Genomic DNA, 27,045 nt, shown 5'->3' on the forward strand with positions numbered 1-27,045 from the left:
GTATTGAGACACAGCAAAATCAATCTATCCGTTAAAAGTAGTTTCAATTAATACATTAATTCTGTACACCTGGACAATACTTTTTGAAATGTGCATCATGTGATTGACTAATGTGATGTCAAGTATCTTCTACACTGGGAAGTGTTTATTTGCAGATTGCTTAGGAGTGACATCATTGCTATTGTTCTAAACCAAAGTCTGCTACTGCTTCTTTAAGTTTTTTGATGTTTAAGTCCACATTATGCTAATCGGGACTGGACCTACAGTTTAAAGTGGGATCCGAACCACTATGTGCCTCCACTGGGTATCGAACTGCTTCTTTAAGTTAACTCCCCAGTTGTTCTCATAGTGCTTTCTTGTCATAAAATTTGGAGAGTGCTTATTGGGCATATATTGACTGATTGTATCAAATGCAATATAACACTTCGAGTGCAGGATGCCTTTTTCATGAATTGTTGTTTTTAAGTCCCACTTTATGCACAGATAGGCTAATACTGTGCAATGTGTCTCCATCGGGTATCGAACCTGGGATCCCTTGTTTACAAGGCAATGACATACTACACAATCAGGGAGGCCCTGTTTTTCATAACTTTGGAATTTGTAAGATAAGGAACAAAATCAAAATGGTTAGTTCATTCCTTAATGTCCCAAGAAAGAGCAACATTGTTTTCAAGCGAGTTATTGCATATTTTTACTGCTTCCACAGTGGCATGTTTTTGGTTGGAACATGACCTATGACAAATGGATACATGACAAGCTAGAGGAGATGATGTGCAATTATGCCTAAAAATATTATCCTCCTTCCCAGATGGAATTCCTTGAAATCAGAGTCCCTGGGTTACGTGGCAGTATTCCTGGACACTTAACTTCCATTTCTGCTTATCATATATTCCATTGGCATTCGCACAGGAAAGAAATTGTTACTAAACTAACTCTCTAGCATTCTTAAACCCAAAAGTTTATGGCTGCAGCAACACAAGCCTTCCATCTGTCCCTATCCTGGGCAAGATCAATCCAATCTTTTTCCATCCTTAACGATTTCCTTTAGGAAAGAAATTGTGCAGAATTTAATTTGCCAGTACAGAGGTTGTTCCGTCTACGTTTGGCCAATTTCGTTCCCCCCCCCCCCTGCACTCAGAATGAACTCACCCAACCTTGGTCAGGCATGTTTGTCAGTGTAGTGTGTGAGCTGTAAAAGAGTGGTTGTGTTTTCTCACTGGGCCAAAAATCCCACCAAAACTGAGCCGCTTTTTGGGAGGAGTGCGTTGTATAACTTTCCAAGTGTTTGCATTTTCTCGCTTGGCCGAAAATGTTGCCAAAACAGTTGCTTTTGGGAAGGTTATGTTGTAGCCTTTTATGACGCAAAGTTCAGTGTGTCAATGATCAGGAAGTAGTGTAAGAGCAAGAATTGTGACGTTAGTTTGACTTTATTCAAGAATGTGATCGGCAAGTATAAGGATTGCATGGCCCCAGCGTTCGGTTCTCCAACAAAGGGGACGAGAACACGGCCGTGCACACAAGCCACCACCAGTATGCAAGTGCAAGGTGCTGTTAACAGTTTCCAAAGACATATTTAGATGATTTTCCATCTGTCTTTGGGTCGGTGGATTCTCTTGCATGCCCATTCTGCGAAGTTTCGCCTGCATACTGCATACGCCCCACACTTTCTTGATCCAGTCGTGAGTGGGGGGATGTGATCAGCATCATGCCCCTTACCACCTTTACCCCCCAGGTACCCATGTTATTCGATGCTGGGTGGGCACCGGGGCCGCTTCCATTGTTAGATTCTTTTAAATTACATGTTTACTTTTATAGAAAGAAGTATGTGTAATTTGTTTAAGCAAGAGTAAAAAGGGCTTCTTAATCTACTCGATGTTAACAAAAATATGATTAACTGGGTGCCTACCCCTACAAGTAATTCTGCTATTGCATATGAGCTCCATGAAGTGTAATGCCTTTTCGCTGGTGCCAGCCAAAGGTTCAACTGAGTCTTGAACAGCAGTGTGGGGACAGGGAGCAGTTGCCACCGCCATCGTATTGGCCCTCAGAGAGCTGTTACAACGTATATTAGGAAATGTATTTTAAGATAAGTACAATCTGTGTGATATCATGATGCTGGGTTCGGTCCCATGCTGAGGTACATTATACGCTGGTTTGGATCAAACTTAACCAGTCCCAATTATTCTATCCAAACACAGAAGTGGATTTAAAACTTTTTAAACTTTGAATGTGTACGTAGAGATTTGTCCACATTTCAGCATGTCACATGATCGAAATGACTTTTGTGGAAAAACACACCTATTCAGAATGGGTGTACTCTGTTACTTTTGCCTTTGTCAATATACTTGCTGCCTGGTAATCTGGAGGTCAGTGATTAATTTCTCTGAAGAAATTATTTTACTTTGGTAATCTCAAAGATTACATAACTTGTGTAGAAAAGATTCTGCCTGAACAAATTCGTTGTGCGTGTATATATGAGGCACATGTCAGAATTTATATAAATAAACTTCTTGTTTAACACTTAGTTTTACTGGTTGACAATATTCTGTGTTCAGAAGCTATGAGAAAATATTTCAAATGCTGACAAAAGTGTCACTATTATTATGTATCAGATGGTGCAAGAATGCTTGTGAGAATATAATGTTTATACAAAATCCTTTCGTATTATTTTCTAGTTGAACGATTCAGTAATAAGGTTAATTCAAGTACATTATTGAAAAGTGAAAAGAGGTCTTGCTTTAAATTTTTTGCCAAAAGTTTGCAGATTTGGTTGTGTGCTGTTAAATTTTTTTTTCAAAGTTTCTTATTTAGTGTAAATGGACAGATGGAATTTTTGCTAGTACATGATAAGTTTTACTTATACACTGATATCCAGATATTAGAGAAGGGGTAGTTTAATTGGTAGAGAGATTCATATTTCAATTTTTGACAAACATAAAATTTGAAATAACACACTGCAATTTTAATTTTTGTTTTTTAAAGATGCAAGATGCGTTTTCCTATTATGTTTTTGTCACAAAATGTGCAATCAAATCAACACAGACATGATGGTTGATTTACTGATGGAACACTTTTTGAAGTCTGAATTATCCTGCGAGTCTCTCAAATTACGGAAAATTTATTAATTCTGGGGTTAATATTTGAGGAGTAAAAAAACTGATTCATTTACACAGGGATAAACTTAATACTCTAATAGCTACTTAAATTTGCTACTGGAAAAAAAAGCTTGTATTTTGTGTAAAGTGTTCCGAATCAAATATAGGATTATTTATATTCACCATTTTAACACAAATACCATTTTATATACTTTTTTGATCCCAAAACATGCCAAGTTTGTGTACCAAAAACTTGATCTTTTCCTTAATGTGTGGCCCTATCTAATTCTAGTTTTACATTAAAGCAATTTTGCCATTTTCTTATCTTTCATGAACAAAGCCTTATTTCATATCCTCAAGTTTTGCAAAATGAATGTCTAAACATGGAGTGTTGCCTAACAAAACCCCACTGCAATTAGCGGCTCTATTAAGTGAATGATCTGCTTCGATTCTTCATGAAATGTGCACAATTTTATATCAGGTTACCAGTATGTGTAAATTTTATAGCAGTTACTCGATCGGTATTGGCAAAAATTGCATATGGTTCATCCCCAAGGTAGTTTGATTCTTTTATCTATTGTTTTCTGAAAAGAGAAATTGGTGTGTACATGCCAACACCTTTAGATTGGTATCAGTAGCTACGTTTTCAAAAATTACTTTTATTTTGAATGACATCAAGGAATAAAGTTAGGGGAACATGTAAAAGGTAAAGTGGTCCCCTGTGCATAGCACCACGCCATGAAGGCGTATAGGGGGTGTGGGGGTAACGCCCCACACTTTCTTGATCCAGTCGTGAGTGGGGGTGATGTGATCAGCATCACGCCCCTGACCGCCTTTACCCCCCCAGGTACCCATGTTATTCGACGCTGGGTGGGCGCCGGGGCCGCTTTCACCGTTAGAAAAGTTCCCAGATTTGAACCGGCCGGGGATCGAACCCGGGACCTTTAGCATGGTAGTCAGACGCGTTACCGACTGAGCCACCGCATTTTCCTGAATATTTCACGAGCAATTTTTAAACGGATTAGGAATGTGAGTAGTCTGTCCAGATTAGGTTTTTTAACTTGCCCAGTCCAGCAAGACAGCACATGATGCAAGTGCTTAGTTTTACCGAAAAATGCCATCAAAGGTGACGAGTGTGTTAAAAACTTGATTTGATTAACCCTTCGTCTGTGCACCAGGGTCTCCCAGACCCTGTACCATTATCATTCTGCATGCATAAGTGCAAGAAATCATGCAGTCGATTGTTGTCCATGTGTAGATTCAGTTTGGCTCAGATGCGTTAACACATGGGAGTGCCCTGATGGCATAGCGGGAACGTTGTCACCTTGCAATCAAAGGATCCAAGATTCGATACCCATTGGAGGCACATAGTTGTTCGGATCCAACTTTAAACTGTAGGTCCAGTCCTGATAAGCCTTCTGTGCATAAAGTGGACTTTATGGGGAAGTGCAGCTTGAAATAGAACCAGTCAGATTCATACTTTGTCGCATTTCACAGGGTCTGTCAGACCAGCCTACTGTACAGAGTAAGTTACAATATTTTGTGTGCTGAAATCTACATTTCTATTACATTTAAACAGAATTCTATCACATTTTCCACATTTTATATTCACTTATGAAAATTTTAAGATGGACTATGATGACAGGGCCTGGAAACTAAAACGTATGTGTACAGAAGAAGGGTTAAGGACGAGCCTTTTCAAACTGCAAGGAACCAACCAAGAGTGAACACTATAGAACCTGGCAGCTGAAATTTTACATCGATGCAAGTACACCAGGAGCATGTTACAACTCCACAAAGTGCTCAAAGAACTGGGCTTCATGGGAAAAAAATTCAGAATATTGCCCTGATTAGGGCAAACTTAAGTTAAAGAGTGTAAGTGTACATTCTTCATAAGTAATACATGACTGTCAAAAAATTAATAAGAATTAATGGACAGACATGTAATTTTGGCTGATACCAAGAAAGTACCGCCATAAAATTTACTATTACAAATAACCAATATTGTACTGATCCAATATAAAATTCGTTCACTTTCTTAATGAATGTGTTACCAGATGAACTAAGCTTTTACAGAAGCTGCATATTTAGACATTCGAAAATTCTAACAAAATGGCACAGTGTTGTACTAAATTGTACGATATTTATAGATGGATTGAATAGAATATCAGTAATTTTACCAATATCGGCCAGTACATCTTAATTTGTCCAATCCGTAATAGACTGTATCCACTTACCAAATGTAAAAATCCGATTATGACTGCAACACAAGGAGAAATCACAGCTCACGCCATAGGGAGAAACATTGTTCTTTATATGCTGTAAAATTTTGTTTATTATTCGCTGTAATATTTGGCAAAGAATCATGATCCAAATACCCGATTGTACGGATATTGATACATGCACCAAATGTTTTGCTTCCCAAATTCGCTGAAAGCAATGAAACTACATTCCAACAATGGCACGTGTCTGGGGTAGCTAACATAATTTAAAAAAAAGCTACATGCGGTGATAAGCCTTTACTTTTAACAACATTTCCAATATTCAAACAAACATTCAGAAAGTTTAAACCAGTGAGCCAGGTGCAACTGGCCACTTCTTTCCCCCTCTTTAAAAAGTTCACCTACAATAAACATTATATGAACACTACGACTAGATGTAAAATAAAATTTGAGGCAGATCCAACAGTACAATGTTTTTTTTCTTTCCCTTTCTTTTGGTTGTAATGGAGTTCACATTTACTTCCAGAAAATAATAATACTAAAAGAAGTATTTTCACTGTCCATATCATCTACTTCTATGTACAAGAAACCATTCAACACAATTTTTTTGTTACGAAAATACAAGTATAATCTATCAAATGCTGATATTAGTCATCACAGTTAAGTTTGCTGTTTATTTACGAGAAATAAGTTTTATAAGGAACAATTGTACATCATGGGAGTTAGAATACTTTGTTTGATCACCTATATTTATGTAATATATATATATATATATATTTAAATAAAACAAAAACACAGGCTCTCATAGTAGGCTGAACATTACATGTTGTAGCATGATATACAAAAATAACATAATGTATCTCTTTTCAACATGATAAAATAACTACTATTTTATTATGCAATCGTGGCTTGCAGATTCAGAAACGTTTACCAATTTAGTAAATTATGCTATGTGACAAGATGGTACTAACACATTATTTCGCAGTGTGTTCATTATATATTAAAAAATGCCACTGGTAGAACAGAACAACTATGAGGCATAGCCAGATAAGTGAATGTGCAGTCGTATTTTTCACCAGCCTTAATTCTGATATTCTATCAGTTATTTTAGAACTTTTGCCTGTGTAGCAACAGATCCAAGTTCATTTCAGATGAATCCATTATCACCTTCCGAAGCAGGCTGTCATGTCTTTGATCCATCTTCTTCGCTTGCTAATGATGTCGATGTTGTTGTCTGCTCTGGTGGTTTAGGTGTGTCTTCACTGGGTATGGCAATAGTAACTGACTTTGTTGACGGTTTTGTTTCATGCACTTTGGATGCGGGTGGGGTATTGCTTTCTTCCATGTTTGGCCACGATGGCTGTTGCTCCACTTTGCTTAGCCTCTCGCTTAATGCTTTTAGAGCTATTTGCCTGCAAAAGAACATCATCACAAATTATGCACACAATATCATGTATTACAAAACTGAAAGAAATGATATATACATAAATTTTCTGTTTTGCTAAATAAATAACCCATGGTGTAACAGCCCTCGAAGGGCCTTGGCTTATCTCTCCCAACTGCCAGTATCCCTCCCACAATCCTACCTAGAGGTGTCGTGATATTCAACCCGTAATGGGGTGACTACGCTACTCATTTGTAGCTCCCTAATTTCCTCACGGTGGTGGGTTGCCACTGCTCCTATACACAGGCCGAAAACCCAGTCCTGAAATTGCAGCCTTAGACCACACAGCCTTTTTACTAAAAAAAAAAATATGTTAAATTTCATTTCCCACTTATTTTTATCTTCAGTACTCTATTCAATATTATGTTGATTTTATGCAACACAATACTTTCCCATTAAAACTGGGGAACCCAAACCTTTTTACACTTGCAGCACCTGAAAGTACCTGGACAATATTACATTTTGCTTAAACTCAGGACATCTCAAAGTAACATTAAATTTTTATAAGAAATAAGGTGCTGGACGTGGCCCATGGGCCATAGTTTGGATGTTCTTGCATGAAAATATCTTCCGAGCTCACACTATGAGCTGTTTCGCTTTCATGTAAATGGCAAAATTTTACATGAAATATGTTACATTGTGAAATATAGTTTAACTGACAGTTGATTTATTTTACTTTCTGTGATCATTCAGAATTTAGTTGGGTCTAAAATGTAGATGACAATTTACAAAATTGGTAATTCATATTTGTCTTCCTCATCAAAATATCTATTTGTATGGTTTAAACCTGTATATCTTTTGTTTAACTTGGAGCAGTTATTAAGAAATAAGTTTGTAGTTTCAACAGGAATATTATTAAAATGTCCCATAAATCAGGTCTTTGCATGAAAACACAAAACCAGCCTCAAATCTATGGGATAACTAATTTGCTCTTCTACAATGTTTTGTACATCACCACATTTGAAAGTCACATGACTGAAAAACCTATCTTCTATATAGGGTTTACAACATGAAAAGATCCTTAACGTTTGAAAGTTCATTCACACAAAAAATAATAATAATCAAATCATACCTCCTCCTCTCCATATCATGGGAGTCAATTCCAGGCAACTGTATTGTAATTGCTGATGGGGCCCCCAGATCGTATTTCCGAACAGGTTTCCTGCAGATACCTATCCGGACCAGGAAGCCATGGACTATATTGCCTACTACAGCAATGGGAGGCTGCATCACATTTGGGAAAAAGCTGAAACAATACAAGAGCATATGGTCATATAAACTATTCTTATATAGTGGAAAATATTTTTTTTTATATTCCTGTGAAACATTTAGGTGGAAGATTATACGGGCCAAGTTTTTTTTTTTTTTTTTTTTTTTTTTGCGATTTCATCATGCTATGAATGCAATTTTTACATGGTTCGATTTCGATTTATGTCTGTTAACACATACTGTGGAGTTTTTAGCGATCACTTAATATTTTGTTCAATATATGCTTTCGTGGTTAGGTTAGGCAGGTTAGGTTTGGTTCCCTTAGCATTAAAATAAAATCCCTAAATGCATTCTACTAAGGTTCCGATTTACTTCTACATTCATTCCCACGCTTCTACAATATATACTGTCGCTTGCGACGGAGAATATCTTGTCCATGAGAAGTGCGTAAGGTATTTTCAAGTAGTTTTTTTCAACATAAATAACTCTTTTTGAGTCCAAACAGCACTTATTACTTTAAAGAAGGTTCAAATTTCGTGTGACAATGATTTCCAAAATTCTACGATAATTAGTCTTTGTGCTAGGAGAAATCATAAAACAATCGGAACCATTACCGTTTAAACCAACTTTATATGTCAGTATCAATATTCATTGCTTTGAGCACATGATGATGACAAATGTATGTCAACCTACCAGGCATTGTTTTTTTTCACATATGTATATTAGTAAAAAATAGTGTAATGAGATTATGCAACACAGGTTCACAGTAATTCACTTAAAAACTATCTGAAAAAGTATTATGTTGAGGGACTAATTTTTCACCATCAAAATACTTTCTTTGTACAGCAAAATAAAACTGTGTATGCCATGTCACAAATAGTGTATCCAAGTAATTATATCACAATCATTTATCATTTGATGAATAACAACCTATCCTGACACTTTAAAGAGATTGTACTGTTTCCACCTCTGGCAATATTTTTCTTTTCCAGTTAAACATGACAAAAAAACAAAAAAGAAACGAGTGTGTGTGTGCAATGTGACATTTTTGACTCGTCACTGATCTCTCTTCCTCTTCCAGCGTAAGTGGTAAGTCTTTCGAATGATTCGAATACAGCACGGTTGAACATAATGACATGTATCATGTCATGATTGGTAATAAGGTTTTTTTTTGCCGATTCATACTTACCTAGCAAAAGTAAAATTGTCAGCCATATCTCCTCTTGTTCCATTGCTGTGCCGCTGGTAAAAACGTAAATAAGTCCAACTCACCAGCAAACCAGAAATAAACATAGTGGGATATGTTCCTTCCAACAAACCTATGACCCACAGTAGTAGTGAAAGAGTCAATACGCTCAGTGGAATGTTACGATTTGTTAACTTTCCAATGGGTGTTTTTAACAATAAGTGATCGGGCATTATTTGCTTCACTGCAACAGATACAGCGGCTATGTATCCTGCCAAACCATGAATATGGACTGTAAATAGTAAGTCAGTGTTAAACGTACACATGTAGAGGAACAAGTAGAAAAATGCACTTAACACAGCTACTCCTAGATTCACAATTCCGAAGAAAGTCATCATTTCTAACGCTCCCCATAATGGTTCAATAAGTTTTCCACACAAGCCGACTGTTATTATATCTACACAAACTTCCCAAAAATGTATCTCTAGAAAACAGTACGTAAATGCAGTCCATATCCAGAAAACTGGAGGCAATAGATATCCAGGCGTAACACTTATGACACGCACAGTCGTTTCAGAGAAGGACAGGAAGTAACTAAATAACACAATAATGCACACGATTTTAACAAATACACTGGTATTTCCCAATAAAGCTCTAAACTGCTGTCTAATATATGGGATATTTTTACTCAACGCCCTAAGGGAAGCCATTTTCTACCACCTCGGCATGCAAATTTCACAGGTAAGGAAAAATGAAAAGCTGTGCATTCAAAGTCACCTACTAGCGTAAATAATAACATGTTGTGGATACTGCACACCTATTGCTTCATTGCAATATCGTAATTTATTTAAAAATAAATTCTGAATAGTATAATAATTTAAGTTACAGGTTTTCTTAACGTATGGGGACTTTAGATACAAATTATTCTGCAAATATTTTCATAAAACAACATCGCATCGTGATTGGATGGATCCAGAGCACTCAACATTTGGAACAGAACTGAGTACGTGAACTGAATGTCAAAAGTGCCTCCTGGTGCTGGATGTAGAATGCATTCATTTGGTGCACTGGGCTGGCATCGGTAAGTGCAATTTATTAATATTGTTCATTTAGAACAAATTAATTGAATCTATATTTCTTATTAAAATTGTTTAAGAGAAGGGAGTTTACCCTTCGTAAGACGTAATATGCATTTATTTCATATGGAAATATTGAGGTACGTACTTTTGATTGCACAATGCTTTGCGTCGTTATCTTCATGAGCGGCGCCTAGATGAGATGAGGGGGATATTCCCCCACTCTGCTTTCCAATTTTTGTCTCTTGGGGAACTCTCTATACAATTCATTAGGGGTGTGAGAGATAATTTATTTGCCATTTCCTGACAAATTCGGGAAATTTTCGGCACAGGAAATGTTAGAAATTTCCCGAAGCTCTGAAAATCTCGAATTCTACACGTCATTTTCAACTTAAGTGATTATTTTTGCACTTCTCCAATAAAAACAAACCCTTTCCGATAAGTTCCAGACACTACCAATGCAGAAAGCGTCGTGAATTAACAACTTTTTAAAGTGACCATTCATTATTTCCCGACTGCTCGGGATCTCGAAAAGTCGGGAAGTCATTTCCCGAAGTCAGGATCGGTACGGGAATTTTTTTTCCTATCCCGGTCCCGACTTTTCGGGATCCCACACATCCCTACAATTCATATATTCTCTCAGTGCTTCAAAGTTAGTTAGTAGAGTCCGCGCCCCCTTTTTTAAATGCTAAACTGGACGTTGGTTTCTCTTATTACAAGTATTTCCGATGGTTTGGGGTACTTGTGACAACAGTTACAATGAAGTAAAAATTATCTATCTAGTCTGAGCCCAACTTGTGGGGTGTACAATTATTTCGTTTGGTGAAGATTCATCAGTCGCCGACCCAGGTCGAACTAGAAGTCGTCGAGATCTATAATTGCAGAAGCATCGCAAGGTGAAGAAGTAGACGATCTCCACTCCGCTCAGCAGACTGAAACCAAGGAATAGACTCATAACTCCTCCACTGTTAGCTGAAAAAAAAGAAAAACAACATAATTTTCATAACCTCGAAGTCATTTCTTTAATTTCCATGCAGAATTTTTGTTCATTATTTTTACCGCTATAGTTTTCTTTTCTTTAAATTTGATGCACTGTACGGTCATCTGGACCTCCTTGATGGCGTAGCGGTAACATCATTGCCTTGTAATCTGTCGGTTCAGTACCGATAAGCATATCTGTGCATAACGTGAACTTAAAACAAACTTTAATCTAATTGTACACTAATTGACGCAACAGACCCAAAGCACCATTTGCAAAAAAAAAAAAAAAAGTTCTCTAAAAATCTCCGCAGAACCGGTGGAGTAAAAAAAGAGAGAGACAATACTTTTACTTGTGAATTGTACCACATTATTGCACACTCAGGCGAATTCTGAGATGGCGGCACTGTTAATCGCACCCCTTATCCCTCCCGCCGCATTGCAACTAGGAATAGAGAATCTAGCGATACATTTATAATTCTAGGTAACAGACAGAAATAAAATGAAATAAAATCCTTACACAGAAATTCAGTAAGGCCAAACATTTCTCCTCTTGTGTAGCTGATAAATTGTCGATCCTTGTAAAAGACCTGGACAACCGCCAGATTTTCGCTGTAGAATATATTAGAAAGTTAATGTAAAAATTTTATAATACGATTTAATACTGCATGTAAATTATATACAAGCACTGTAGACAGTGGCGGCGATTAGGGGGGCGAGGGAGGTCAGTTGCCCCCCTTTCTTTTCGCCATGTTTGTCCCTGCACTATGCTAAATCTTATCTACAAAGAGAAATATATTGTCTTCCCCCTCCCCCCGGTTTTGGAACCCAATCGCCGCCACTGACTGTAGAGGTAAATTCTAACGTTTAAATATAATCCGCCTATTAATGTAAAAGTAAACGGCAATGCCCTATTTAGACGTCTAAAAGGACGAAAGCCTCCATCTAACATGTCTAAAGGGGCGATCGACCAACTTGACGTCTAAAACAGGGATCTCCCCAGGGTGCAAAATCGTAAAAGACAAGTGGGGGAGACGAGTTTCTTAATTTACACACACACAAACACACACACGCATATATTATATATATGTATACACAGTAGTTGTTTCACTATTCGTTTCACGTTTTTGATCTAATTTTTCAAAATAATTCCAAACCAGTATTCTTACGAGATTAAACTGTGTTAAAAAGGTAAGTGAAGTGTTAAATAAATGTGCATAAACGTACTGTACAGTGCATACCTACTCAGTGTAAGGCTACTTTTGGCCCACCCGGTGTATATATATATATATATGAATTATTATATGATATACATATTTATTGTGCCCTACATATACATGGAATTAGTTTATTACTTTTATATATCAAACTAATTCCTTACCATCTAGTTAAAAATGTCTATAAATTACAAAATAGTTGAAATCGTTTTATGTAAAAGTTTCATTATTTTTGCTTTCTATTAATATAAATCAACTAGATTTAATGCTTATATTTGTCTTGAATTCTTATTTTACTTTTGTTGTGCATATATTGTTATTGATGTACTTATAGATATATTAATGGTCTCTTGAAAGAGAGAGAGAGTGTGTGTGTGTGTGTGTGTGTGTGTGAGAGAGAGAGAGAGAGAGAGAGAGAGAGAAAGCATGCAACGCACACATTATCCTTCGTACTTTGTGTACATTTTTGATATTATCCTTCGTAAAGTATAAAGTCAAAACTAATTGCTTATCTTTGTTGTTACAAGCACTCCCCCCTGACATTTTTGGTGGGTGGAACTTTTAGTGCAACATTATTAGTGGGGGAAATTCCCCCTACCCTCCCAGGATTTCGCACTCTAGATCACCCTTACAGACAACTTCTAAAACTAACGATAAACCTTTAATGAACCTATCGCCTGAGAGAAAGTTTATAATGATCAGTTGACCTTATGTAAGATGAGGTGTAGTTGTTGACGCCGCGACCAACGAAGAAATCGTGGCTAATCTTGAAGTCTGACATCTCGTGGTCGTACTGGAGCTCGTTGCATCCTGGCAGGCAGCCGCAGTCGACCTGTCAGGGATTCCCCACGTCTCTCTCCAGCTGGTTGATCACGAACGACTTCTGCCGCATCCATTCTGAAATTAGATTTTAGACATATTGAAGTCGACCATACCTATAGATCGACCACAAACAAAATAACTTTCGGCCTGAAGCCTTCGCGCATCTTCCCCTCCATCCGTTCAACTCGGACCGCAGTCAAATGTTTCCTCCTTGTGCCCAAGTGCTCCCGCGTTGCCATATATATATATCTTTCCTCCCTTGCTTATTTGTCAACAACATCAACAACGCCTTCACTTTTGCTGTGTACGGTTTCCCTCTTCGTGATGATCAGGGGCGGCGGCGGGGAGGGGGGGGGGCGCGAAGGAGTGCTTGCGCACCCCCTTCAGCACCTCCTATTAAAAACATATCTTGAAAATATTAACTCTTACAGTGTCATATGTCGTGGTCACATTTAGCGCCCGAACGTTAGGTATTGTAGCGAGACCGCTGTTATTATATACAACGATGTAGCGTCAAATCATCACCGACAAAACATCGCAAACAAAACATCGACAGTACAAAATATCGACGCCAAAAACATCGACGGCAAAAACATCGACGACAAGAACATCGACAGTACAAAACATCGACGCCAAAAACATCGACATCAAAACATCGACGCCAAAAGCATCGACCGTAAAAACATCGACGAGAAGAACATCGATGGCAAAAACATCGACGGTAAAAACATCTACGGCCAAAACATCGACGGGAAAATAATTTTTTGACAAACTTTTCCACACTAAGGAATTCAGATCTAATCCCGAATATTTTGAGATGGGCTACCCTAAATTATAAAGTGTTTCAGTGAAACGAACAATGTGTAATGAGCGAACTCAAGTTGCCAACTTATAGTGCTACCAATGTATAATGGTCATTGTTGTAAGAATGGTCCGCGAGGCCGAAACACGCTCTCTCAATAAAGACGTTATTATTATTATTAATAATAAAATTACAAACAATGAGATTGCGCAGTGAACGTGATAGTTTATTGTAGTTTCTGGTAACTATTTATCACTTCTCGCCGGCAGCGTTTGTGGTCGGGGGAAAGGGAAAGGAAGGCTCCTCCGTGTGAAAGATGAAAAGACCACCGGCTATTGTTATTCCTTGTTTATTAGACACAGGAGACCGAAAGGACCAATATACAACTTGACTTTTCCGTAGTGACTTTCTTCATGGCCGTAGGCAGGAAAAAATTTCGGGGGGGGGGTTCATTCATAATTATTCCCAGGGCGTCGCCAGAAATTTGAATAATAGAAATAATAATAATAATTGTACAATAATAATTAAATTTCATAATAATAAAACAATTTTATTCCATAATAATAATACTAATAATTATTATTATTATATTATTGTTATATCCTTGAGGGGGCTTACTCAATCCAGCAGATGAGTGAATATCCAGCATAAGTTTATTTTGTTTTTTTTTACGTTTCATACAGTGTGTACTGTAATGCACAATTATTTTACTTCGTCTTTAAACTTTAGATACCTTCAAGAAAAAACTTTAAAAGTTAGTTGGAAATTTTAGTCATAAAGTTTTTGTTGATTGACTTTAAAAAATTAAATTTTTGGAATTTTGAAAAGTGTGGAACCAGTTATTCTCTTTTAAAGCTTAGCTTAGCCCGACCCTGTGGCCGAGTGGTTAGCACATCGCGCTGCGACGCCAAGGGTCCCGGGTTCGAATCCCGGTCGGGCTTGGTTGTTTGTGAATGTCCATTCATGAATTTCATCATTTCATCACTCATCCCCATCTTCGCAAATTAGCCAAGAGGCACAAAACGCGAAGTAAAATAAACTAAATCAAGTAAAAAAAAAAAAAAATCTTTTAAAGCTTAGCTTGGTGCATGGATTGTAACCTCAATCGCGAACGTAATGCGCTACGAAACTGGAGGTACTAGGTTTGAACTCCTATCAAGGAGAATTTATTTTCGACTCTATCGGACGGGGAATTTAAAAGCTGGAAAGGGAATTTTGGGACAATCATAAGGGAATCTTCAGTCTATATTCCTTGTGACGCAGGAACAACACTGGAAAGATGACAGCAGAAGTGATAATGGAGGGGTCGCGGGTGGGCTATGATTCCGAGAATAAATCCTGTTTCACTCAACTTTCAGAATTCCAAATGTATGAAAATTGTAGCTCGATCGTTTCAACATTGTCTCCTTGTATTTTTGTGATGCTTCGAAGAAAAAAAATTGAAAATTTCTTGCAGATTTTGGTTTCTGAACATCCATTAATGCAACATGTCAGAAGTTTCGGGGGGGGGGGGTTTGAACCCTAGAAACCCCCCCTCTAAATACGGCCATGACTTTCTTTCGGTTCATGCACTGGTAAACACCGTGTGCAAGTAATATAACTGCCCCCTTGCAATATTGTCTTGCCCCTTCCCCTCCAGACATTTTCCCTGGGTGCCGCACCACGAAGCGCCGTCACTGTGTATCAGTACAGCTGTTGTATTTGAATCAAGGGGTCCGAGGTTCGATCCCTGGTGGAGGCAGGCCCGTAGCTAGAATTGATCTCCAGGGGGGGCTCATGGGTTATCAGGGGTCTTTTATAAACCAAATCCAATTTTCAAAAGTTTAACAGTATTAAATGAAGGTAAATTATGTGTGTGGGGGGAGTCATTAAGTTATATGAATTTTAGAAATATACAAATACTACATGTTTTCTATATCTTTTAAAACATCGCTTTTTTGAAGTGTTGACTGCTACTGACATCATCCCTCACTACACACCCCATACTACTTTGATGATAGGGATATATATATCACAAGAAAAAATGCACAATTGCCTACAATACATTCCACCCCGGCGGAAGCAATGAAACTCCCCTTCATTTCCAAAACATGGGAGCTGTTGGTTGACCTTTGACGCAGACGCGGAGGGAATTTGCATGATCACATAAAAATCACAGATTTCTGTCTAAGCGAGAGGTTGCAACATGGGCAGGGAAGTTTGAGATAAAGAAGCTGCCCTGTGAAAGAACCTTCTAGAGTCTAGAGAAGAGAATCTTCTAAATACTTGCCGCTACTTAGACTTCTTCTTCTTATAAATAAGATGAACAAATATATTAGCTGTTATTCATGTTTTGTGAATTTATCCTTCACGAAAGTTGTGAACAAAATAATATCTGCTGTATACATTTTTACTCTTCACTGCAAACAAATTACAGAAAATAGTTTTGAATAATATCCAGTGGGGTGAAAGCCCCCCCTGGCCCCTGCCTGGCTACGGGCCTGGGTGGAGGAAAGTTGCACAGTGGTATGGATTCTTTAAACTATAGGTTCAGTTCCGATTAACCCTTCGTGGGTCACACGAGAAAAATTACCTTGTTGATCGCTCACGGTGCCAGAGACCGGGCTCTTAATATACACTGCTCTCCATAAATTAAGCAACAAATGGTGATCATCCAATAGAATGAAACACAAGGCCGGAGGGTGTACATATTTTATTTGTTACGAAAGTGACCGTTGTCTGACACTAATAAGGGATATGATCCCTAACGCATTCGTTGCTTTCTTTCAGCGTGCCCACCACTCTTCTTCTCTTTTCTCCAACTGTTTTATCTTGTACCTCACATTTTCTTGTTGTTGCTTAATTTCTGGAGGGCAGTGTATGTTAAATTAAAGGTCTAAAACACCAAATCCTCTATTATTACGATTAAATATATATATTGTTTTTTGTTATAGATATATTTGAAAACAATTGATATTGTATAAAACTACGAATTTCATTCAGTTTCAAAAAATAAATATACAGGACAAAATAAATAATATTCCAAATACCGAAAATTTCAAGGTTACATGTGTACCCATAAAATAATAATAATAATCGTTTTAAGTCCTCTTTATGCACAGAGAAGTTAATCGGGACTGGACCCACAGTTTAAAATAGGATCTGAACCACCATGTGCTTTCACTGGGTATCGAACCCGGGACCTATTGATTACAGGGTAACACTACATTTATTGCAGAGACAATTGGAAAAATTAGTTTCTTTTGCAAATAAAGTAACTGGTAATTTAAAGTAGTTTTAAATTTTTCACTGCACTCTTACAAATGTTACACTGATGGATATCAATGACTATCTGAATCAAACTGTCAATCTAGTGAGTCACTTTCCCTCAGAATATTCGCTCTTCTTCCCGTATGTCCACCTTATCAGGGACGGCGTTCCAGGCGGGCTAGGGGATTGAAGCCCCACAAAACATCTCTGGCTCCCTTCTCCCCAAGATTTTTATAGTAGGTTAGACGCATTTCGACCAAAAATAGGAAAAACTAGAAGTTTTCTCACTCAATATCTTCCATTAAAAAACTTCCATTTGGCCAATCATAACTCACCAAACTTGCTACAAAAATTGAATCACTATTTATAGGAATAGGTCTAACAGGTGCGAAAATAGGTAGGGGGACGTTCAACACCTAACGAACCTTTAAGCTTCATTTTCATAGACGTGCGCACGGGAGGCAAGGGTGGCCGACTGTCCCACCCCTAATCCTTTACTTAGAAATGCAATGTAATCTTATTGCAGTTATAATATTATACTCTAAAAGAACGTTACCTATTTTTATGCCGATAGATGTCCAAGCAACTACGGGAGAGGGGTTACTTTGTATTACTTTGTATATAATATAATTGAACTATTCCATTCCGTTTTCTAGGTCTTGTAATTAACACTCACTCATACTTTATACGTTATCTGTAAGTTGTGAGCTTTGTAGCTTAATATGGCTGGCGAATAAATGGCTCATACTTGGAAATTAATAAATTATGTGTAGTTGTTTTGAATCTGAACCTGAGAGATTAATTTAAAGTCACATATAATTTAAACAGTGTGGTCTTTTTTTTAATAATGCAATACATATATAGCTTAATTGCAAGTAGTCCAACAAGGCATGGTATCTTCGAAAGCATCTTAAGAGATGCAGGATAGAAACTTATTCCTTTAAGGATCCTATCTGTAACAAGATGGGCTTGCTGTGCGAATGCTATGACAGTCATAAATTCTTTCCGTAAATATTTGACATCAGGAAATAGTCTCAAATACAAAAGGCAAAGAAGAGGACTGCTTTCGCAAATGAGAATGGTGGAAGCAAGGGGGCATTGGCCGTCTAAAATTTTCAGGTTTATTATAATTTACAAGTCAATGGTACTTTTATTGACCTCTTCGGGCCAGAGGAGCAATTTTTATGATTTCACAAATGTGACAGTTGTTTCACAAAATAAAAATAATCTTGGACGCTATTTTTATGGCCTAGAAAACTTTTTAATCCTCCCCAAAAAAGTTAAGCGGCAAGTTCGATTGTGACCCCCTAAAGTTAGATTTCAAGTTACGCCCATGAACTTGGATAGAGAAATTCCTCGTCAAACAAAAAAATAGATAACACGTGGCAAAATGATGTCTAAATGTGACGGCGATTGGTTTCCAAAACTGTGGGGTAGGGGGAGGACAAGGACAGTTACTTTCCCTAGGTACATAAGGTTTAGCATAGTGCGAGAGAAAATGTGGCAAAATGTATGGGATGGTGCAACTGCCCCCACGCCCCCATAATCTCCGCCACTAGTTAAATGTGAAAGAACATTTTTCTACTTTGCAGCAAATCATGGGTTACCTTCGTAATGGGATTGGTAACTGGAGGTTGAGTGCTGTATTTATTCCATCAAATGTAACAGCTATTTAACAAAATAGTCCAGGATATTATTTTTATGGGATGGAAAAACTTTTTGATTCTCGATTAGTGCAGTGGCGGCGATTAGGTTGGCATGGGGGTGCAGATGCCCCCCCCCCACTTTTTGCCGCTTTTGCCCCCGCATTATGCTAAACAGTATGTACGAAGAGAAAGTAAATTGTTCTTGCCCCCCCCCCCCTCACGTTTTGGAACCCAATCGGCTCCACTGCATTTAACTGTTGATGAATTACACAAAGCTTATAAAGTTCGTTAAAGGCAATTTTGAACTTTTCAACCATTGCAAGCAGTTGCTGAAGGGTTCTTATTTCTAATTCCCTTCCATATCACAACAGTAGTGAGCGGCGGAAGATTGTAGCTATCCATAGTTCATAAATTCGGAACTTTCTGAATTGAAACGGCCAAATCCAATTAACACATCACTTACTGTCCTTAGTAAACCTTTCCTTTAATTTAGAAATTAATAAGTCATAATTTTAATATTGTATTCTCTTCACATGTAGCTCTTCTGCTTTCACATGCTGGAATCGAAATGGGCTACTATAACAGTGCACAAATTATTTTCTGACCTCAGAAATGAGGTTAATATAAATCCATCCAACTAAGTACTGCAACACGGTGCAAAAATCAGCACGCTTGGGGAATGTAGGCATACTCCTAAGACTCCGAAGAGCATTAACTTGCCCAACCGTGCTGACTTTTGCACAAATTGCAGTATTTTATATGGAATTCGAGCCACTTAATGAAATGTACCCCCACCAGGGATCGAACACGGGTACACTTGGTTACAAGGCAACAGTCTTATTGCCAGACCACCTGGGTGTGGAACTCAATTTTAATATTTCTAATTGATAGTTTGTTAACTCCTTGATTTCATAACGTCGTATTTCTCTCTCTCGGAATTTTTAATGATAAGGATATACGTATACACTGCCTTTCACGGCCGTTGGGCGGCGGCTAGCGCGTCGAAAAGTAAGAGCACATCTGCCGGCATTTAAACCCACAACTGTACGCTGACCTTGATATTGGTCACGTCCGTGGTTCAGTATCCAGACAGCTGTTGTCCAGTTTGCACGTGTTTGTGAAGTGTTAAATTATTAACAAGTGTTTTAGATTGTTTTGTTTTAGTATTACCAGTTCTTTCTGCAGTCTAATAATGCCACGCTATCCGTACAATTTTAAACAACGAATTTTTATATACGACTCTTATGTTATTACGAATACTTGTAGGGAAGTTTGAATGCGTTTTCAGCAGAATTCCCACATGTTCCTGTTTCACACAGAGACAGTGATCTGTTACTTGTGAACAAATTTAGGAAAATAGGGTCTGCTCTTGTTAAGGTAAAACGGCATGTGCTTACTGAGGATAAACTAGACGACGTTGGAACACGATTGAAACATACTCCTCAGAAATCTCTCCGACGCATTACACAAGAAACAGACATATTTCTAACGTCATCGTGGCGAGCTACCAAGTTTTTATACCGCAAGCCATACATCAGAAGAATTGAAAGAAAATATGAATAAATAAATTGAAGCAATTTCGAAAGAGCAACTGATACGTGGTAGTGAAAATTTCTTATAAACATGTGCATGCAGGAGGACATCATTTCAGTAACAGTTTCTTGATCCGCCTATGTGTATGGCGACAACCTGTATATTTATGTCTAACACAAACTACTAGCAAAAAATTACTAACTCCCTAGCCTTCTTAAACCCGAAGGTTCATCTCTGCAGCAACACAGGCCTTCCATCTTTCCCTATCTTGAGCAAGTTCTATATATTCTTTTCCATCCCTACCGATTTCCCTTAGGTCCATCTCAACGTTGTCCCTCCATCTTCGTCTTGGCCTTCCAACAGGTCTCTTACTATCAGGTTTCCCAACAAGAATCCTGTAAACTCCTCTTTCCTCTCCCATTCGTGCCACATGCCCTGCCCACCTAAGTCTTTTTGATTTAATTATTCTAATAATATCTGGACATGAATACAAATTATGTAGTTCTAAATTATGTAACCTTCTCCACTCACCTGTCTCCTCATCCCTTTTAGGTCCAAAGATTTTCCTAAGGATCTTATTTTCAAATACTCTCAATTTATGTTCCTCTTTCAATGTAAGGGACCAAGTTTCACATCTATATAATACTACAGGTAAAATTACTGTTTTGTATATTTTAACTTTTAGTTTCTTAGATATTAAATGAGAAGACAAAAGTTTATGAAGAGAGAAGTAACATGCATTTCCTGAATTAAGCCTACTTTTTATTTCCTCTTTAATATAATTTTCATTTGTTAATATTACTCGTAAGTATTTGAATTTGGAAACTGGTTCAAACGAGTTGTTATCAATAATTAGATTTTGATTATTACCTAACACTTGGTTTCGGCCTGTAAGCATATATTTAGTTTTCTCTTTGTTAACTTCCAAACCTATCTCTTTAGCAGTTTTGAAAAATATTTTAGCATTATTCTTAATTGTATTCACATCATCCCCCAGTAAGTCTACATCATCTGCATATGCTAACAACTGAGTCACACCATTTAATTTTAGTCCTTCTTTAGTTTCTTTTACCTTCCTAACAGCATATTCTAGGGCAAAATTAAATAGCAATGGAGATAATGCATCTCCTTGTTTTAACCCATCATGAATTGTAAATTTGTCAGACATATTAATACCCACACGAATTTTACTTTCAGTTTCACTGGTGCATATTTTTATCATACTAACAAGCTTCTTAGGTATTCCAAACTCTACTAATATATTATATAATTTATCTCTTTTGACCGAATCATATGCTTTTTTGAAATCAATGAATAGCTGATGGACATTTTGATTATATTCCCACTTCTTTTCAAGTGTCTGTCTGATGTGAAAAATTTGATCTGTAGTTGATCTGTTACGTTTAAATCCACATTGATAATCACCTATAATTTCATTAGCATATGGGGTTAGTCTTGTTAAAAGAATGTTAGATAATATTTTATATGTTGTTGAGAGTAGAGAAATTCCACGGTAATTATTGCAGTTCATTTTATCACTTTTTTTAAACACAGGAACAATTATGGATTCTTTCCACTGTTGAGAGATTTCTTCTTTATTCCATATTAAACAAATTAATTTATGAATTTGACATATTAATGAATTTCCACCATATTTAATTAACTCAGCTGGTATTAAATCAATGCCAGATGCTTTGTTATTCTTTTAGCCTTTTAATAGCATCCTTAACTTCAGTCAAGTCAGGTTCTGGAACTAAAGGTTCTTCTGATTTATCTCCTACATGGACATTTAAAAGGTCATTAAAGTAATTCTTCCATCTATTTAGAATATCGCTTGGGTCAGCTAGAAAATCACCGTCCAAAATATTACAGCTAAATTATTCTCCTTATTTTCTTAAGTTCATATAAGGCTGTGTATTTTTAAAAATAAAACACGTTGTTTGTTAAAAACACTTCATGGACAATCTACATTTGTGACAAAAATTCTAGGAACCCTTCTGGTGTGACAGGCAGAATTGATTTCAGTTGCGGATAAACCCTGATATTTGTGAGAGACGATGTTTTGAAGGCTTCTGTCCAGTGGCTGTCACAAGGGGCCTGCTGTGTGAAGGTGGGCGGGGGAGGTAAAGCAAAGGAGCCCTCATTTCTTCCACATCACAATATAACGAGCATACAACTATCCCGTCTATGAAGTTAAAAGCAGCTTGCTAGAAAGCAGAAGGAAACGTGATACTTCGCATTGTTTACGATTCCATTGTTTGAGCTTTGGGGCAAGAATCAGGTGCTAATAATAATATTGTTTCGATGTCAGAAGGTGTGCGTGCAGCGCGAAATTATCGAATCAATGAAATTACCGCTCTTGCACAACAACCATGGCTGATAAGAAATCTAAAAACAAGATCGACCAATGTAAGCATGTTTGGTCGAAACAAAAAAGAGCTGAAGCTTCATGATGCTATTATCATAACACTAAATCCTATTCATGAAGCGAATCAATATATAAATTTCACCTGGGCGAGTTGGAGTTTTAACGCCCCTCTACTTTCCACCCTATTACTCACCCCCGTCTTTCTACTCTGCTCCTCCTACTTTCCGCCTTCATCCAATAATAATAAAACATGACTGCATTATAAATTAACGGTTTTAATGACAAAAAAAGCGATGTTTTTCGTGTCGATGTTTTTGGCGTCGATGTTTTTGGTGTCGATATTTTTGCTGTCGATGTTTTTGGCGTCGATGTTTTTGCCGTCGAAGTTTTTGCTGTCGATGTTTTTGCCGTCGATGTTTTTGCCGTCGATGTTTTGTACTGTCGATGTTTTTGTCGTCGATGTTTTTGCCGTCGATGTTTTATACTGTCGATGTTTTCTGCTGTCGATGTTTTGTACTGCCGATGTTTTTGCCGTCGATGTTTCTGGTGTCGATGTTTTTACCGTCGATGTTTTTACCGTCGATGTTTTTGCCGTCGATGTTTTTGGCGTCGATGTTTTTGCCGTCGATGTTTTGTACTGTCGCTATTTTTGCCGCCTATGTTTTTGCCGTCGATATTTTTGCCGTCGATATTTTTGCCGTCGATATTTTTACCGTCGATGTTTTTGTTGTCGATGTTATGTCCTGTCGATGTTTTGTGCTGTCGATGTTTTGTACTGTCGATGTTTTGTGCTGTCGATGTTTTGAACTGTCGATGAAATGTAGGGCGATGTTTTTGTTGTCGATGTTTTGACGTATATTGTTGTTAAGAATGTTTTAAGTGACCTGTTTGTGTTTTTTGATATTTGCTACTAGTGCAGTCAAAATAGGAAAAATAAAGAAACTACAGTAATTCATAACAAGCTGAAATTTGGTATGTCGCGTCTTTGTAGCATTAATAACAACTGTCGAAAAGTCCCGGCGATACGCTAAGTCCACCATATTGAAAAATGGCGGAGAATGAAAGTTTTCACGAAATAAGGGAACTATAATTCATAACAAGCTGCAATTTGGTATATTAGATCTTAGTAACATTAAAAACAACATACCAAAAGTCACCGGCGATCACCCGTACGCTAAGTCCACCATATTGAAAAATGGCGGACAATGAAAGTTTTCACGAAATAAGGGAACTATAATTCATAACAAGTTGAAATTTTGTATAGGGTCTATAGCTTCTTTATAACATTAAAACTACTTGTTGAAAAAATATTTGAAATCGTTTGTCCAACACGAATGCTTTAGCACCGACTTCTCTCCTTTTTGCGTGATTTGCGAGGATAAAAACGTCTTTGATGCTACTAGTACTACTAGTATTACTATTATACTACTACTAAGAATAATAAAAATTTCATTATTTTTATTATTATTGGCACGTTCATCATAGTAGCCTGCCTGCTTGTCCCCCAGAAAAAAAATATCGTGGTTGCGCCTCTGCTAAAACATGCATGCATATTTCAGGCTTTTTTTGTTTTCAACATCGCACCCCCTCAGCACGCCCCGTGGCGCCGCCACTAGTGATGATACAAACACTTTATGCTGAATAAAGGTGACGACGATGTATTGAAGATTGCCGCACACTTTGGCAACACAAGGGCAGGATTACACAGTAAACAGCTGATTGCATCGCATACGTTCCTCCTGCTTTCGTACGGTTAAAAAATCGATGACAACGCCAGAGTGTTGTCGGTCTAGCTGTACAGGGGTCAAGACAGTATGAGAAAGAAATACAGGAAAATATAAAAAAAGTTATAGAAGGAGATAGAGAGATTGAAAGGAAGAGAGAGAGAAAGAGTGGCCAAAAAGATAACAGAAGAAGGACAAGATTGGAAAGTAAGAGAAAGAAGCAGGGAAGAAGATAGATTGAAAAAATGTATCAAAATTAAAGGAAAATAGAGAGAGTAAGAAAATAAACAAAAATAGAAAGGGGGAAATTGAAAAGAGAACCTCAGTTGGAAATAATTTCTTCACTTCTGGAACCCTGGTACTTATCGTTTCAGATCACTTGGTGACATAGGCGCCGACTCCATGGGGCTTGGGGGGTCTCGAGCCCTCCCCAATGTTAACGATGTGGGGGCAGAACCCCTCAAATAATTTTGCTTAAGAGAATGTAATGTATTATTTTGCTTCTCTTGTAAAGTTTACTCTGAATTGTGCCACATGAACTTAACTTGAAATACACATTTGAAATGTTCTAGACCATCAACTTTGGGGGCTGAGACCGCAAAACCAGGGCTCGAAAAATCCCGTTCGCCAGGTCGCCATGGCGACTAAAAATTTCAGCCTGGCGACTGTGGTCTTATGCTGTAATATGTACGAAATTTTGATGACTCTAAGTTCAAATTGCAGTACAGCGTTTTTTTTTTTTTTTTTTTTTTTTTTTTAAATCAACGTTGTGAACATTCTAGAGAGTCAGTAAAAATTTCTTACTCTTTGTCCCCCAACACCCCATTTCCTTTATTCTCGAATGATTTAGCGATGTTTTGAATACCGTGATGCTCAGCTTCTTATAAAGAGTGTTTCAAAAGTTGCACAACCCAAACTTTGAAAATGTATATCATGAAAACAGTAAGAGATATTTACACCGGGTTTTCTGCATTATAAAGTCTCATCCATTCAGATATTTTTCAATGCTTAAAAAAGTTTTCTCTATACAGAAAATTTAGATAAATTAATAACTGGCGGAAGGCAGCGTTAAAAATTTTAAAGAAAACCACTTTTGAATGAGAAAATTACGTAGGAAATTATCGAAGGGACATAATTAGACGTCTGATGAGTGATTCCATGTCAATCTGTCATTTGCGACCAATATTGGTCATGTGCAACATTTGATGGATTTTTTATTGGCGATTTTATGGGTTGAGTGAAAAGTGCCATTTTGGGGACATATATGGCAATGCTAGCAGGTCGAAATATTGTCAACAGACACACGCCACATGTGTCTAAGTATTGGCTATACATTTACGTGAAAAATCATAAACCAAGATTTTGTGCCGAAATTGGACTCTTGAGAGAATCCTAGTCTGCCTCTGGTTACACTGAATTCTCTTTGCTCACTTTCGACGCTACTATGCCTGTTCTTTTAATTGATTCAGCATGGCGTATTCTTTGGAGCAGCGCGTGTGCATTGCTAAAGAGTATTTTACTACTCATTCTTACACTCATGTGCAAGAGGTTTTCCAAGAAACATCCCCTGCTTCTGCTGTACTACCTCACAAAGAAACTTTTTTTACGACTAGTCCCACAAATTGTTACGAGTTGGTATTATTATTGAAGATTAGGCACACACAGGAGATGTACTACGTAGAAATTTTCAGCGAAAAATGCAGCCTGGGCCTCTGACATACCGTACGATTTCTCTAACCACTGAGCCGGCCTGGCCTCGCCTGATTTCTCGCTGTCGCCGTTTTACCTGCGTGGAATCGTCTCTGCCAGGGCTACTGCAACGTGATCTGTTGCCTTTTATAAACAGTAGACTTCGACATTGCCTGGTTCCTCCCAGTGTAGAGATGTTAATGCATATTTCGCTGAAAATTTCTACGTAGTACATTTCCTGCGTGTGCCTGATCTTCAATAAATTAACTTCTCTACGCCGGGAGGAACCAGGCAACGTCGAAGTCTACTGTATTTCAAAGGCAACAAATCCCGTTGCGGTAGCACTGGCAGAGAAGATTCCACGCAGGTAAAATAGCGACAGCGAGAAATCAGGCGAGGTCAGGCCGGCTCAGTAGCTCAATGGATTTCATTTGCCAGAGGTGTGGAAAAATATACACGCAAGGCATTTCCCAGCAAGAATACGATCGGCGTTGTTCGTTATAGTGCACCAAATACTGCTGACTCGAGTGAAACTTCATGACCTGCACCTGGCAGACTCGTCATTATGCTTACTTTGTCACGTGCCTGAAAGTTTAGTTCGTAAGCTTAGTGACTGCCAAATAACCTCTTCGTCATGGAAATATGTTGCAAAACTCGTTAGTGTAATCTGTCGTACAAATGAGAGGAATATTTCAATTGATCATCTACTGTTTCCAAACTTTAACTATTATCCACGACAGAAACAGAACAGTGTACAGTGGATACTGGGGCACTATGCTTGGTTT

The 27,045-nt window shown here is 37.7% G+C and overlaps 2 protein-coding genes across 2 annotated transcripts in view; both read right to left on the bottom strand.

Annotated features, from left to right (window-relative positions):
- Positions 1-5,605: 5,605 nt before the first annotated feature.
- LOC145996890 (transmembrane protein 115) lies at positions 5,606-10,075 on the bottom strand. The gene is made up of 3 exons (XM_083133451.1): positions 9,160-10,075; positions 7,834-8,007; positions 5,606-6,729 (listed from the first exon to the last, which is right to left on the bottom strand). The coding sequence occupies exons 1-3, from the start codon at positions 9,864-9,866 to the stop codon at positions 6,501-6,503; spliced, it is 1,110 nt and encodes a 369-aa protein (XP_082989577.1). The 5' UTR covers positions 9,867-10,075; the 3' UTR covers positions 5,606-6,500.
- Positions 10,076-11,007: 932 nt separating this feature from the next.
- LOC145983996 (pickpocket protein 28-like) overlaps positions 11,008-27,045 on the bottom strand; it is a 46,893-nt gene continuing 30,855 nt past the window's right edge. Inside the window, exons 8-9 of the mRNA XM_083117272.1 lie at positions 11,731-11,822; positions 11,008-11,204 (exon numbers count right to left, since the gene is read on the bottom strand). Of these exons, the coding sequence (XP_082973398.1) occupies positions 11,008-11,204; positions 11,731-11,822 (289 nt within the window). The remainder of the gene's footprint in view (positions 11,205-11,730; positions 11,823-27,045) is intronic.

Source organism: Lepisma saccharinum, chromosome 1 (assembly GCF_977018435.1).
Source record: "Lepisma saccharinum chromosome 1, izLepSacc3.1, whole genome shotgun sequence".
In the NCBI taxonomy this organism is placed as follows: Eukaryota; Metazoa; Arthropoda; class Insecta; order Zygentoma; family Lepismatidae; genus Lepisma; species Lepisma saccharinum.